At 29.8% G+C, this 16,000-nt stretch overlaps 1 protein-coding gene across 1 annotated transcript; it reads right to left on the bottom strand.

Annotated features, from left to right (window-relative positions):
- Positions 1-10,541: 10,541 nt before the first annotated feature.
- LOC120071686 (transcription factor LAF1-like) lies at positions 10,542-11,719 on the bottom strand. The gene is made up of 3 exons (XM_090309527.1): positions 11,320-11,719; positions 11,100-11,232; positions 10,542-11,027 (listed from the first exon to the last, which is right to left on the bottom strand). The coding sequence occupies exons 1-3, from the start codon at positions 11,480-11,482 to the stop codon at positions 10,676-10,678; spliced, it is 648 nt and encodes a 215-aa protein (XP_090165653.1). The 5' UTR covers positions 11,483-11,719; the 3' UTR covers positions 10,542-10,675.
- Positions 11,720-16,000: the final 4,281 nt, after the last annotated feature.

Here is a 16,000-nt window from a genome sequence, read left to right as displayed (position 1 = left end):
ATTGGTTGAACAAATAATAATCAAACTCAAAATAATAAAAGATGTAGAATAAGAATAAACATATTAGGGATATAGTACAAAATTAGCGCCAAATATCACTTATAGTAGTTATTAGCGATAGCTATATAGGTAAATGACCAAAAAGCCGACAAGCAGTCCACCATTTCGCGCTTCTTCTTTGATTTTCCCAAATTGAAAATTATTGCTGATAACAATGATCAATTATAGCAACTGATAGCAGCTATCAGTGTTAGCTACTTATAGTTACTATTAGTTGCTATTAGCAATAACTTTGAATTTGAGAAATATTAATACAACCTTAAAATAGAAACACTTGAAATATCACATTTTAATTTGCTATTAGTTTTCAATGGCTATCATTGATACACTTGATCAATTGGAATCAAACTTAAAATATTAACACCTAAGGATATTAGTGGATATCAATGGTAGACTTTTATAAGTAGTTATCAACTTTTGAAAGGAAACTAGCATCTTTCAAAGATTAACATTTAAAATCATAAGTGATAGAAGTCTAGCAATAAGAGGTCTATAATTGATTGTCTCTAATATTTACCTATGTCATATCTCCAATATCATTAATATCATTCATTTTATTAATATATACCAAATCATATCACTGATATACGAATATCACTGATAACTTCAACCAGTGGCTATCACCAATAGCATTTAACAGTGACTATCAATGATAGACATTCATCAAATGGAATTGACTTTTATATCATTGATATCATCGATATATGGATATCACCTAAGTTCTATCACTGATATCATTGATATCATTGATATCAATTATATCGTAGTTATTGGTGATAGTTTCCATCATTGATAACATGCTATTAGAGATAACTTTTGTCATTCTTTTTTACATCAAATAACATGTCATCGTTGATAGCTTCTATCACTAATAAACATGCTATTAATGATAACTTATAGGCATTTCACTTACACTTTAGTTCGATATTCAACTTTGTTAATTAAATTCACTAAGTGGTTGTTAACTGTGAAAAAAATAATCAATGATTAAGCTATCAATGATAAAAAGATATTAATGTCTATCACTGATAGACTTTCATTTGTTATTTATATTTTATATTTCGTTATATAATTAAACTTGATGATTTGTTTGTTGGTGTTAAGTCACTTATGAATTGGGTAAAGTCTTGAGTATGAAACTTAGCCTCATAATTCTTATGAAAACAAGAGAAGAAGATAAAGGAAATAATTTTTTTTTAAAAAAAAAAAAAAAGAAAGAAAGAGAAGAAGCAACAACTAAAGAAAGGAAAGAAAATTTAAAAAAACAAAAAAAGCAAAAATTGAAGAAATGAAAAAAAAAATTAAAAAAAAAAGAAGGGGAAGAAGCAAAAATGGGAGAAAGAAAAGAAAAAGAAAGGAAAGAGCAAAAATCGGAGAAAGGAAAGAAAAAAAAAGGAATAAACAAAAATCAAAGAAATGAAAGAAAAAAAAAAGGATGAGAAGAAGGAAAGGAAATAAAAGAAAAATATTAAAAAAAAAAAAGAGGGAAGAAGAAAAATCGGATAAAGGAAAAAAAATAAGATAAAAAAATAAAGGGAATAAGCAGAAGCAAAGCTGAAAAGAAAAGAGAAAAAAAGGTGTGAAATAAGACAAGACAAGGAGAGCGAAATTGGAAATTAGAAAAAATTCAAAGGTTAACTAGTTAACATTTCCATATTTACAAATATTTTAAATAAGTGATATATTTTTACATTGTTTTCCTTATTTTACTATCTATTACACATATCCAACATTTTACTGGTAATGGACTTAGGGCCCAATACAACTACCCCACCTCCTTTGTTTCGATAATGTGGAAATGATGGCACACTAGACAACGTTTTTCCTAATTGGTCCTTCCAGAAATGGTAAGGGTTTGTTTGGTAGAAAATTTGAAAATAGAAATTTGAAAACAATGAATTAATTAAAACATTGTTGTATTTCATGTTTACATATATGTGTTTGGTAACATAATTGAGAAATTGAAATCTAATCAAAACAATTGTAAACTAGTTACAGTTATTTACTAAGCATTAGTTGACAATAAATTATTTTTAATTTATTTATGAACATGCTTTAGGTTAAAAAAATTATATAATTATTGTTTTATAATATTAATAATTTATAGAAAAATTTGAAAATTTGGTCCCAATAGTTTGGAGTAAATAAAAATTTAAGTTTTATAGTTTATAATTAGAATTTACCCCTATAATTTGATAAAAGATTCATAATAAATAATTTCTATGGTAAGGGCTATTTAGGAGGATTTAGCAAACCATATATGAACTATCAAATCTTAGGAACTAAATTCTAAATTTTAAAATCACATGGACTAACACTTTTAACTTTATCCAAATCATAGGGACCAAATTTAGAATTTAACCTGATTTAATTTATAATACATTATATAATATATATTTTTTAATTTTTAAAAATTAAATTAGGTTTATAACATGGCATACTATATTTCTAAATATCTTTTTATCTTTATTTAATATAATTCTGCATTTTAAATTTTAAAATTCAAACTCTGGATACAAAAAAAATATAAAAATCTTGTTTTTCAGAATTTGTATATTTGGATCACAGAATCTAAAAATAGTTTTCAAAAACAATATTTGAATTGTCTGCGAAACATACATTCGTTGACTCAATGAATCTAAAAATATAAAACAGAATCTGAATTCCAAACCAACCATGCCGTAAATATTTCTTCCCTCCTCCTTTCCTTAGGTTTAATTACAATTTAAATTTGTCATTGATCCAAGCTTAAGAAATTGTCCATAATATTTTCAAATATTTTAGTTCATTTTTTTCTTAATAACTCTTTCCTATATTTGACATTTTTAAATATCAATAAATATATCCAATGTTGAATTTAATATTATTTTTTTAATATAATATAGATGAGCGATTTGAATCACAATTTTTTTTATCACTAACCAATACTATATGTTAGTTAAACTATCTTTGTCTTGGCTTAAATTGAATTTTTTGTTCTCATAATTAAAAAAATAATAATAAAATTGTACCAACAATATGTGGGGTAGGAAATCAAACCTTTGACCTTGGGGTTGATAGTACATACATGATACTAGTTGAGTTATGTTAATTTTGATCGGTTATAAACTAATAAAGACCCTAAATTTCTTATATTTTATTTAATAAATCTATAAATTTAAAAATATGTTAGATTAGACCAATAATTCATTGTATTCCATTTTAAAAGTAGAGGTTTATTATAGACATTTTACCAAGTTCTAAAAAGTTAAAATTTAGGAATTAAAATTAAAGTGTAAACATTTTAGTAAAAAGTATTTTGTGGGTAGAGAGGTAAGTGTGCTCGGTGAATTTGAAAATAAACAGAATTGTATTTCATCATTATTATTTTTTAATTTGTGTTTGATAGAATATTATTTAAAATGGAATGACATTTAGTGGACATATTATTTTAAGTGATGGTTTTAAAAAGATCTATATTTATTTATAAAAAAATATGTAATGACTTTCTTTTTATGAGGTTTTATTTATTCCAAGGGGAGATTTGCCCCTTGGAATGCCCGTGTGCACATGCAAGGTAAGGTATTATATCATAATTAATTATTCTGTAATATCTATTTTTCAATTTTAGTGATACCATCAGTTAAATTAACCTAACAGCCTAAATATTCCTAGTGATTCCTTTATCATTATACCTAAAATTTCATGAATAATAATGGATCTGCAGGATTGGCATGAAGAAGTTAAAGGATTCAAAAACTCCAATCTAGCTGATCAATGTGTTTATAGGTAAATTTTGACCCTTTGTCTTTTCCTTCAATTTTTTATTTTTTATTTTTTTTAATCTACGTCTCAAACTTATTTAACATTTTTTAAAAAAATTTAGAATTCAAATTGAAAATTTAAGAACTTGGCAGGCATAAAATTAAAAATTTAGGACTTTAGCTTATTTAGATTTTTTTTTTAATATTTAAAAACACATAGTACATGGAGTCGATGCTTATTAAAGTTTAAAGAGTTAGTTGATTTAAGTATTTCTTTTGGTTTGTGTTATGTACTTTTATTTTATTTTATCTATGGTGGTGAATAGTGAAGGAATGGAATTCTATAGCGGAAGCGTCTGAATGCACGTGTCAACGTAATTCAATTTGAAAAACTCGAAAAAAATAGAGAAATTATAGAAAACAGGATAAATATTTATAAATTACATCATGCTTCTAGGGAGAAAATGATGAGAAGTACTAACCCTTGAAGACTTTTCTTCTCATAATTATTCTCTCCTCGAAATTGAACAATATGAACGCAAATCTCCTCGAACTGGAAAACGACTCTCATGAACAAATAAGTCGTGAACAAGGGGCACCACCACTTGGTTTTCTCACTATTCTCCGAACAAAAAAATCAAGGATGTGTGAGCTCCTTAATTTGGTAGGAAGAAGTGCTTTTGTGTGAGAGAGGTTTCTTGAGGAAGAAGATGAAGAATGCAGAGAAAACTTTTTTCTCATCTGAGTGATCTATGGGTTGGATTGAAGCTTCTACAAAATGAATTTTCTTCCTCTCGATGTATGCGAGAGTGAGTTGGTTGGAGAGGGAGTTAAAACTCCCCTCCACTAACTCACAATAACTCCTTGGGAGTTATTATTTTGAATTTAAATAAATTATATATTAAAACCACAAGATTTGTACATCGTGTGGTCTTGTAGTTTGTAAATTGTATTTGTACAAACATATTATTTATTTAATAAAATAAGTGTTATTTCATTTGACATTTAATTGCATTAACTCACAACCAATAAATTAAGATCCAAAGTTATTAGATAAAGCTTAAACATATATGTGAAGACATATAGGTGAATCATGTTTAAGTGATAATCTGAACGATTTGTAGTAGATGTATAAGGCTGGGTACCTTATCCTGGTGACGCTACAAATACGACTCTGATCATTCATGTATAGACATTGAAGGGGGTATCCTATACAAAGAGTTTGTATAAGATCGAACACGAAATAAATAGTCTCTATTTATAAAATTGTTGCCAGAAGAGACTTACATTTCACCAGGATGACCATATGTGACTTGACCTTAATCCTGGGTGAGTTATGAACTCTTACTTATGAGGACGGTCCTTTGATTTGCATGGGTGAGAGAGGTCAGTTTTGTCGACTCAATATTCCTACCATTTGAAGATTCGTCTGATTAGGGAGCTGGGAACACAGCTACACAAGAAGGAATTCACTCATTCATGTGTTAGATGATGTGTTTCTATTGATGCGTTAAAAATAATCATGTACTATGCCTTCTTAAACTGATAAACATATTGTTTTATCTAATTAAACCAAGTGCAAGTTTAACTAGAGTCCTAGTGAGTCTAGTAACGAACTTAGAGATTGCCTTCTAACGATGCAATGAAATGTTTGTTTCGATTTTAATGTGATTTATTACCAAATATGTAGTGAATTGATTTATCTACTTTATCGCTAATACTAAAATAAATGAATGAGGATGCGATGATTATCACAACTTAGAATGAAACAACTTGCAGAGAGAAATGTAAGATTCCAATGAATGGAATAGGATTGAGAAAGATATCCGCTAATACTTCCTAAACAATGCATAAGCCATGCGTTCAAGCAATTTACTCATAACCAAGCTACACTTCTCAGTGCATATAGCCACAATATCCTATTTCTAGGATGCATGCAATAAGTTTTTCATGCAAAAGATGTATCTTTATTTCTAAAGGTATTTCTTTTCTTGTTTAATGAGATCTAAAATCCCTTGCTTTTTCAAACAGTGATTAGTTCTATTTAGAGCAATTACATGATTTGATCAAAATAGTTTATGAAGCACACATTAAACAAGTTGAACACAAGTTTATGCTTTACTTAGTACATGTTAGTTTCATTTTCCTCAACCCATTATGAAATTAGTTGCTCATGCTTGATGGTAAAAAGATTGATAGATAAGAAAATATGATGGCATTTATATTGATAATGGAAGTTTTTCAACTTTACACAGTGATACAAATATTAATGAAAGGGTAAAACAAAGAGATAAGGATAGAGAGTCAAGTTGTAGGTTGCAATCTCTTGCGCCCTTGAACTTCTTGGATGACTGTTTCACGGTGGTTGTGAGGGTGGTGATATTGTTCTTCCTCCTCTATGGATAGAAATCTTGAGCTCTCACTTACAATTTCTCAAAGGGAAAGCTTGGAAAAAGTGTTTATGATGATGAATTGAGGTTTTTGTAGAGCTTGGCCAATTTCTCTGTTAAGTCTCTTATATGAGTGTACTCATATAGAAATCTTGTGGGCTATTTATAGGTGTCAATAAGAAGTTTCTTCGTCTCTCACTAATGATTACGCTGACACCATGCATTAAATTACATGCTCTATCACACCACCTGCCTTGCGTCAAAAGTTCATTGCCTCTATTGCGAATCTTTCAAGTCAACTACCAACTTGATCTTTTTTATTTGACCTCCATCGACCACGTGTCAGTTGCATTTAATATCATCTGTCATCTTATCGCATCGACTATGCGATTCCAAGTTGGACGTCAGGATTTTTTTTATGCGTTCATGCGGCTGCAGCTTGCTTCGTCGCCTTGTTTTAAGTAGATTTCTACATTCAAAAAGCGCAATTTTATAACTTTCAAAGATTATGAATTTTTCGTGCTTGTGATTGCATAATGCAATAAATTGCATGATTTTCTTATCAAGCTAACACATTTTCTATGATTTTTCCTAATTGTTTTAGATAAAAGAGGTAAAATAACTTGTATTTCTACAAGTTATCATTAGGTAAGTAGATAAATTGCTCCTTTAAAGGCTGATTCTAAATCTTGAACAATGTGATATCACACCCTCTCCTGGTCCGAGAGAGGTTAAGTTATAATTAGACTATGACTAATTGTTCATTTGAGGGATCAATGATACTTAAGGAGTTAGATGTAACTACAAAGAGTAAAACGGTAATTTTGACTGAGTTGTACTTACAATCAATTTGTGAAGGATCTGTTGATTGGTTATATTCAATGAAGACAGAAATATATCTATAGTGTGAAGAGAGCAGCTACCGATCTTTAGTGGAGTGACTGACAGCTAATGAAGGTTTATTAATTTAATTAAAGAATTTAATAATTAATCTTGTATCATTGGATTTTCAATCTATAGGTCCATAAGGTCTCTTGTTAGCTGAATAAGGATTAATGAGAATCAAATTAATTTCATATTAATTGGAATTGTTCAAATTAATTACAAGAAATTAATTCTATATGATACAATTAATATAATGTATGTGATATATTATAATATATAGTTTTAATGAGAGAAATAAATATTTGAATATGATTCAAATATTAATTATATAAATGTGATTCATATAAAAACTATAGATTAAAATTAATTTGAATATGATTCATATTACTACTATAGGTTATATGAGAGAATAATAAATTATAGCTTATATTATATATGATATAATATAAACTATAGGTTATATATTACATGTGATATAATATATGGTTTATTATTGATATATATTAAGGTAGTTAATATATATAACATTCAAATTTTTTAAATTTGAAAAATTAACTCCCAAGGTAGTTAATTCTCAAATAAGGGAGGGAGTTGATACATAGAGAAAGGAAGTAGTACGTGAAACAGTTTCACAAATCTCTCTTCATCTTCATCAGTTTAATCTTCCTCCCTAATCCGTCTATATTTTTCCTCTCTACCAAGAAAAATCCTCTCTTCACTAAAATTAACCCACAAAAGGCCACACGCTCTCTGTTGATTCTCACTTTGAGAATAACTTGGAATTCTTTTGGTAGTGTCCAAAAGGAGGTTGTTCTTTTCATGGTTGATTTGTTTGTGAGGAGAAGATCAAGTTCGTACTGTGAACAGGAGAGGAAGGGAGAAGGCGATTCTTCAAGGGTTAGTATTACATTTCTCTTTTTCATCTTTATTTTCATAGTAGAAAAGCATGGTTAGTTCTCTTAGATTATCTATGTGTTTTGTCACTCTGTATACTCAAGTTCTTTAAAATGAAAATGAGAGACACATGACATTCGATTGCTTCCGTTTCGGGGAATTTTAATCCCTTCAATTAGTATCAAAGCCAAATTGTGTCTTTGGTTTTTGTTTTTTTACTTGACTTTAGAGTTTTGGTGGGATTTAAGTTTTTCATTATGAATGTATGATGGTTTTATACATGGATTAAAAAATTGGCATAGTTCACTACTTTATTTCAATTCAATCTGTAAGGGTTCGGTGTTTTTGGACATTTAATTTCTTGCAATTGAGTCTGTAAGTTTGTGCCACTCGTGGTGAAGAGTTTACCAAGATTCAAGTTTCAATTTTGAGAAATTTAGAGCAAAAAGGGAGCAAAATGGACGAAAGATTGAAGTGGACTCTGTGCATGCAGCAACTTCTTAAATAAATGAGGGACCCCCTACTTCTCATATACGTGAGATACACAAAGAAAAGAAGAAGTATGTGAAAACAATTCCATAGATCTCTCTCCATCTTCATCAGTTTAATCTTTCTTCCCTAATTTCTCTGTGTTTTTCCTCTCAACCAAGAAAACTCCTCACTTCACCAAAATTAACCCACAAAAGTCAACGCACTGTCTTTTGATTCTCACCTTGAGAATAACTTAGAATTCTTGTGGTGGTGTCCAAAAGGAGGCTACTGTATTCGTGGTTGATCTATTCGTGAGGAGAAGATCGAGTTCGCACTGTGAGCGGGAGAGGAAGGGAGAAGACCGTTCTTCAAGGGTTAGTATTATGTTTCTCTTCTTCCTCTCTACTTTCACACTAGAAAAGTGTGATTAGTTCTTTTAGTTTATCCATATTTTTATCATTCTGTATATTTAAGTTTGGTAAAATGAAAATTGGAGATACATGATATTCGATTGCTTCCGCTTCGGGGAATTCCAATCCCTTTAAAAACTCCATTACTATGATTTCTTCACAAGAAGTTTAGTGTCAATGCATCACTATTGTCCAATCAAAGATGATGATGATATGTACAACTCTATCAAACTTCTTGTTGATTGAGGCAATGCCCACAAACAAAAGGTACCGATATATGCTCAAGTTTATTTTCATTTTTATGTGGTAGGATTTTCATTTATGTACATTCCCATGGTTATTTGATTTTTAATAATATCATTGCCCCTTTATAGAAAAATCATTTTGAAGATGTCATAACAATGTGAATGATAATTTATATTTAAAGAAGTTTGACTCAAATACCTCATATTTTCAGTTTGTTTATAACTAACATTTGTAACGGTCAGCTGGTATAACCTGATAAATAACACTGATTTTGAATTCAAAAGAGAGAGTTATCATCATTTCTTAGTTTTCTACAAACAAAAAATCTGTAAGCAATCTTCATTAAGTAAAAAAAGATTTCAGATCTTCCTGTGGACGTAGGCAATCTTCTGTGTCTCTTTTCTTCTTCTCTTATCTTTCTGGTTCAATCGAGTATTTCTTTACTGCAAATCATGCGCCAATCGTTTACATTATAAATCATATCGAGTCAATCGTGCATCGATTCATCGCTATCGAGTAGGTCCGAGTATATCGTTTTCACCTTCCAGTTGTACCGAGTATCATTCAAGAACCGTCAAGTACGATCGAGTATTAACTCTGTTATCATTGAGGAGTTGACAGAGACTAGTCAGACGAAAAGGGAATTCTGATCGAGGATCGAGTAGCAAGCAGTCGAGCGTCGAGTTTCGAGCATCGAGAATTTGGCAGAATTGATTTGAGTCATTTCTTCATCTCTTCAATGGTGATCTTGAGTATTTGGGACTTGTGAGGGGTCATCAGCCCAACAATATTGTTAAAAAGTATAAGAAAAACTATGAAAACATATAGCCAATGAATAAAAAATTGTCTTTTTTTCCCCCCTTAAATGGCTTGTTAGGCACGGGCAATTGGAAAGGCAACAAGCAACTTCAGTGAAGAACAACTAAGCACGGATAAGGTGTATGACTACATGTTCCACGGTCTAAATGAATACTCCAAACTCTTAACTTTCAAACCAACCATCCCACCAAATGCTACTAAAACTCTGCTTTGAGGATTTGGCTTGCCCTACACAAAGCTTAACCACCAAGTTCATGATGGATACCCTCGTAAAACGACCTTCCTTCTCAAGCCCGTGCTCCTTGCTTATGCCTTTTAGCTCAACCGCTCTCGACTACATTCGAACTAGGAAAGAAACTCCAATCAAACAAGTCAAAACGTCGGAGAAAAATATGTCTTTTGGGTGACCTATACAAGACTTGTCATTTGGCTTTTTTTTCCAAGATTGATGCAACTTGTTATGAAATCATAGTTCAACCATTTTGCTTTCACAAATACTACAATCAAAAGATGCATGTTGGTTTATACATTGTTTAGTGTGGTGATCACAAAAATGGTGGAGAAGAGTCAAACCTTCTTTCCTTCTACAATAAAATGATTGAATTACTTATTGACTCAAAAAGTTAAACTGATGAAGATAAATTTAGTATTATACCATCTAATAGTAATGAACATATTTCTAACTGTATTTTACATATTAGGGTGAATGTTTCAAATTGAAGTTTGGAAAAACAGCACATAATTAATCTACCATAATTTAAGTTGCAAAGCCATCAGAAATTTGTCCCTCGAAATCAAGGTCCCAATTGAGCATCTCAAAACCATAGCCTTCTCTGCTTGCCGTTCTTCCCTCATTATCAAAGCTTCCTTCCATGGAGCTCCCACCATTAATATCATAAAGCCATTCTGCAAACAAGGCCTTCGGTTGGCTTCCCCTCTGCTCATTTCCCGATCTTCCCATCTTCTCCAACAGCGGATCTCGATTCGAATGAACTCTACTTTTTGAATCCTGCAATTCCAAGATTGCTTTCTTCTTCAAATGAGAATTCCAATAGTTCTTTATCTCATTGTCTGTTCTTCCTACTAAATGTTGTGCTATTTGAGACCACCTAATTGAATTCATCGTAATCCATCAATGATTCTAATATGGTATCAGAACTTGAAAAAAAATTTAGATTTACCTGTTGCCTAACAAGCGATGAAGGGTCAAGATTTTCTCTTCTTCTTGTTGGCTAAACATTCCTCTTTTCAGCCCTGGCCTTAGGTAATTGATCCATCTCAATCTGCAGCTCTTTGAGTTTCTTAGTAACCCTGCTCTTGAAATTTTTAAAAAGGGTTCAAAATTTTAATGTTATGAAAACAAAGAATGATTGGTTGGGAGTTAAAAGGGAAATGCTTCACTAGCTTTAGTGGGGACAGATGTCCAGCAGCCATGGCCATTTTTGAGAATGAAGCTTCTCAGCTTTTCATCTTCCTCAGGTGACCATAATCCTTTCTTCTTTCTTTTCTCTTTCTCTGTTTCTGTACATCCCATCTCTCTTTCTCTTCTTTGATTTTCCACCATGTTTTTATTGTTTAGGTCTTTTCATTTTGGCTTCCCCTTTTATACTATGTTTTTCCCTACTTTATGTACTTATTATTTACGAGATAATTGTACAATTGGCCTAATCTCAAATTTTAGAATGATTTTTCCTTCACTTTTTTAAACTTAAAAATTTTGTCCTCTTGCTTACAGCATCATTGGCCAAAGTTAAAAAACGACCTTTAATTTTCTTTTTTTTCCTCTTACTCTTTTTCTTCTCAATTTTTCTTCCCCCATTTACGTTGACCATTCTCCATTTTCCCTTCATCCATTCATTACCAATCATTAGAATGTTGCAGAAGTGTCATTGTTGGCCATCAGCCTATTGTTCAGAATGTCAAATGCAGTGGAGCGAGAGAGGAGATTGAAAGTGAGAGAGAGAGGAGACCAAGAAGAGAGAGTGAGAGAGAGACAATGAGAAAGAAGAGAGTGAGACAACAAGATGGTGAGAAAGAGGAGAGTGAGACAACGAGACAACAAGAGAGCAAAGAGTGAGAACAAAAGGCCAATATGCATGTGCAAGGTTCCATTTTGGAAATTTCATGCAAATATGTCGTAAGCAAAAAGTTAAAATCCCTCCATTTTGAAATATAGGCCATATTTCATCCCCTGCCCCACCAATTTTAGGTCATCCACCTCACCCATTATTTCTTCATTTCAACCAAAGTAAAAAGATCAAACCTTCGAAATATGAAAATGGAACCTCAACCAATTTTCTCAATAGTATATTATCTATTGAAAATATTTATGTGTATCCTAAGCTAAACCTATCTTTGTACATCCCACCAAATTGTCCAATTATAATTTTTCATATGACAAATTCTTCTTACATCTTTTTAAAAATATTTTAATTATTTTTTGGTGTATGTGATGAGAATGAGATACATAGAGATAAGTACATCTTGGATACATGTAGATAGAAGTTCTTGTAATTTTGCTTCTAGAACTACTCAAAAGATACTATTAATATAGATTCAATGTGTGTTTGTGTTTAATTTAGTAAATAAATCATTTTTAGAAAAAAAATGTAGCATTTGGCAATCCTTCGAAATAGCTATATTTTAAGCCGTTTGATAAAAAAAAATATTTAAATAAAAATGAATTTGTTTAACAACATTTTTTTCTTAAATGAATCCACCCTTATTCATTCTCTAACTAACTCGCAACTTTATTTCTAACCGGACTTAGTAAAACGTAAAATAAGGAAAAATAAAAAATGAAAAAACTAGCTACATTTAAACTTTCGATGGATGAATTCCCTTCAACCCTAGGAATACTTTTACAACATTAACATAATTCAACAACAACATTACTACTAGTAATTGATATGTACTCATATTTTAAGTCGGATATTCAAATCTCTATACCTCATATTTATTGTATTTGAACAAAAGAAAAACTATGAAGATTATTATTTTAATTATATAGGATTTTTACCATTTAATCCGATTTTTCAAACACTAAAATTTAAAAACTATAATACTAACCAGTAAAAATTTTGTCGTTGTTGAGCTTCTATATTAGTTTAATGATCTTTTTAAAAAATGATGTAAACAATTTGAATTTGATCGTAACAATGTTTATATTTAATTGCTATAATATGAGTATAAATTGACATATATGGAACATGTATCATTTATTAAAAAGTCAAAAGTTTAAATTTTCTAAAAATATAGTTGTAGTGTTGTGAAGATTGTTGATCAAATTAAAATATTGAGTAGCCGACGGTTCTGCTGTGCAAAACAAATAACAACCGAAATATTCTCCAACATCATTCCTTGATTTTTTATTTGTTTTTTTTCCTTAAAGAATCTCAGTGGGACCAGAAGATAATGTGAATAATTAATTAAGCTAAGCTTTGCATTCTGTGGACATGATTTGTTTGGTTAATAACAAGTATAGTTGTTCTCAAAAAAAAAAAATATTATATTTATATATATATAAGATTAGTTCTCCAGGTTTTAGATTTTTCGTCTGCGTCGTTTTCTAAATTTTAAAATGATTTTGTTATTTTTTAACCTTCCTTTTATATAAATGTCAACGACTGCCCGTCTTTAAACATTTTTTCAAAATTTATGATTTTAAATACAAAATTTAACATTTAATGAGATATTACACAATTTTTAGATTAAAGAAATTTTAAAAATCTATTAAACATGTTGTTGTCAAATATAAAGAAGAACGTGAGACTTATAAAAGGGAAAACTTGCACATCAATTGATGTGGTGCTTCTCACACACACTTCAATGATTAAATCAAAGAGTAAAAAAATGTGATAACTAAAGAATTTAAAAGTATGACTAAAATTACTTCGGATAAAGCTATAGAGAAAGTTGATTTAAGTTGTTCCTAAGAGAAAGTAGATTAGATAACATATCAAAACAAAAAATGTCCTAATTCTATGTTTGGTTAGGATTAATCTCGGAATCACCTTGACGTAAGTCGAGCATCTTCTTAGGTCATATTCCTAAATTTAGAAGGTTTTTTTTTTCCTTCATAAGGAATGCTTTGCAATTTAATAAGCTCCACTGTTTTTGGAGTTGTTCGCCTACTAACCAGAAGTTAGCCACCGACAGAATGGAAAAGTCGAAATTGACATAAAAGACAAAATGCTCCCGTCTTCATTTTCCCATTTTAAATTCTAGAGATAATTGAGTTTTTGAGACATCATCTTCTTCATCAATAATTAAAACATGGTCGAAATATTGACATATTCGTAAACGAAAGAGTTCAATATCGAAATTATAGATTTATTGATATCTCTGAAATCTTTTATAAATATTCATAAAATATTTTTAAAAATATGATCTATTTAGTCAAATATGAATATAAATATTAATAACGATATCCCTAACTTAATTTGGAATTTATTTGGGTCGATTATGATTCCTAAGTATTAGTTAAAGGTCATTCCTAACAACTCTATGCAAAATTCTCAAATTGAGATTATTGTGGAAGAGATTAGAGAGTGGATGATTCATATTCACATTTTGGGATTTAATTTCGTTTGCTCATTCTTCTACTGAAGTAGCTCATAGTTTAGCTAGGTGGGTGATTTCAAACGTTTAGGGAGGAATATGGACCGTTAACATGTCTTCATGGTTGACGCTAGTTATTGATTTTGATGCTTAGTTTTGTACTCGTTAGGGGATGGCTCTTTTTATTGAAGTATTGTTTCTTTCAAAATATATATATATATATATATATATATATATATTTGCAACTTAATTATTTATCTAAATACTTTTTATAAATGTTTTGTCTTACAAAAGTATCCTTTAATATCAATTTTCTTGATATCGATATCAACATTGATGTTTTAATTCTTGCTCTTAATATATATGTTAATTTCTAACATACATATACACATATGTGACCTAGCCAACATATATGTTTTAAGAATCAAAATATAAGATTAAGAATATGTTGTCTTAATCATAGTATTAAATTTCCATTGACATGTCGATATTTCTATCGATATTTTCACGTTTTTATAGGTTTGATATCGAAATGAGGGTGGTGAATCGATATCTCCATTATATCGTTGAAAAATCCACGAAACGTAATATTTAAGCAACAAAAATCACTAATATAAATATAATACAAATAATATACATTTTAGCTTGTTTAATAATCTGAAAATGTATATTTATTGATTTTTTAAATTTTTTTTATTTTTTTTCCAAAAATATCATTTCTTTTACAAGCATCTATTTGGTCTTTACTTGTTGTCTCATGAGTTTTAAGATTCATTTCCTCCTTCCAAATGAAAAAGGTTATTTTTTTTTGGCATCTTATTTAATGCCCCTTTTCCAAAACCAATAAAAATAAAATAAAATAAATTTTAATTTTAAAAAATTATCACATGATACACTTTTATTGGATGCACCTTAGGTTGTACGTATACCCATTTTTTTTTCTATTTCCTATCGCTCCTATTCAATATTATTATGAAAAAATATTGATGATAAAGAAATTTAATTGTTACCAACTAAAATTTAAAAAATATTACAAATATCATAAAATATGTGTAAATTAGATGCCCATGCTTAATGTTCAAATACCAAACATCACTTCTCCGTTACCCCATGTGTTGACCATGTGTCATACAACAACCCATGTTTAGTGTCCAAGTGTGCCACATCCTATTCCCAAAAGTCCTTTAAATAAGTGGTCATTTGTGGATTTTGTCGACACACACATTGGTGAGAAAATCCACTTCAAATTTCCATTTCCATATTTTTTATTTACATAATGCTTATAATTTGATATTTTATTTTATTTTAATTATTATTATATTATATTTTCTCCATATCAGGATTCTCGTTGTGCTCCTCAATTTTACAACAGTTATCTGTACAAGCTCCTACCATTTCCTCCGCTAAAGGTAGACCTTAAAGGTATGCCGTTTTCCCTTTATTTACTACAATTAATAAATTAAATGTTGTTTTGCATGTTTTAAATTTCTAATATAAATACAATGTTTTGTGATAATGTTAA

Source organism: Benincasa hispida, unplaced genomic scaffold, assembly GCF_027475165.1.
Source record: "Benincasa hispida cultivar pf3 unplaced genomic scaffold, pf3_genome.v1.1 HicScf1848, whole genome shotgun sequence".
NCBI classification, from domain to species: Eukaryota; Viridiplantae; Streptophyta; class Magnoliopsida; order Cucurbitales; family Cucurbitaceae; genus Benincasa; species Benincasa hispida.
This window is presented reverse-complemented; position numbering and strand designations above follow the sequence as displayed.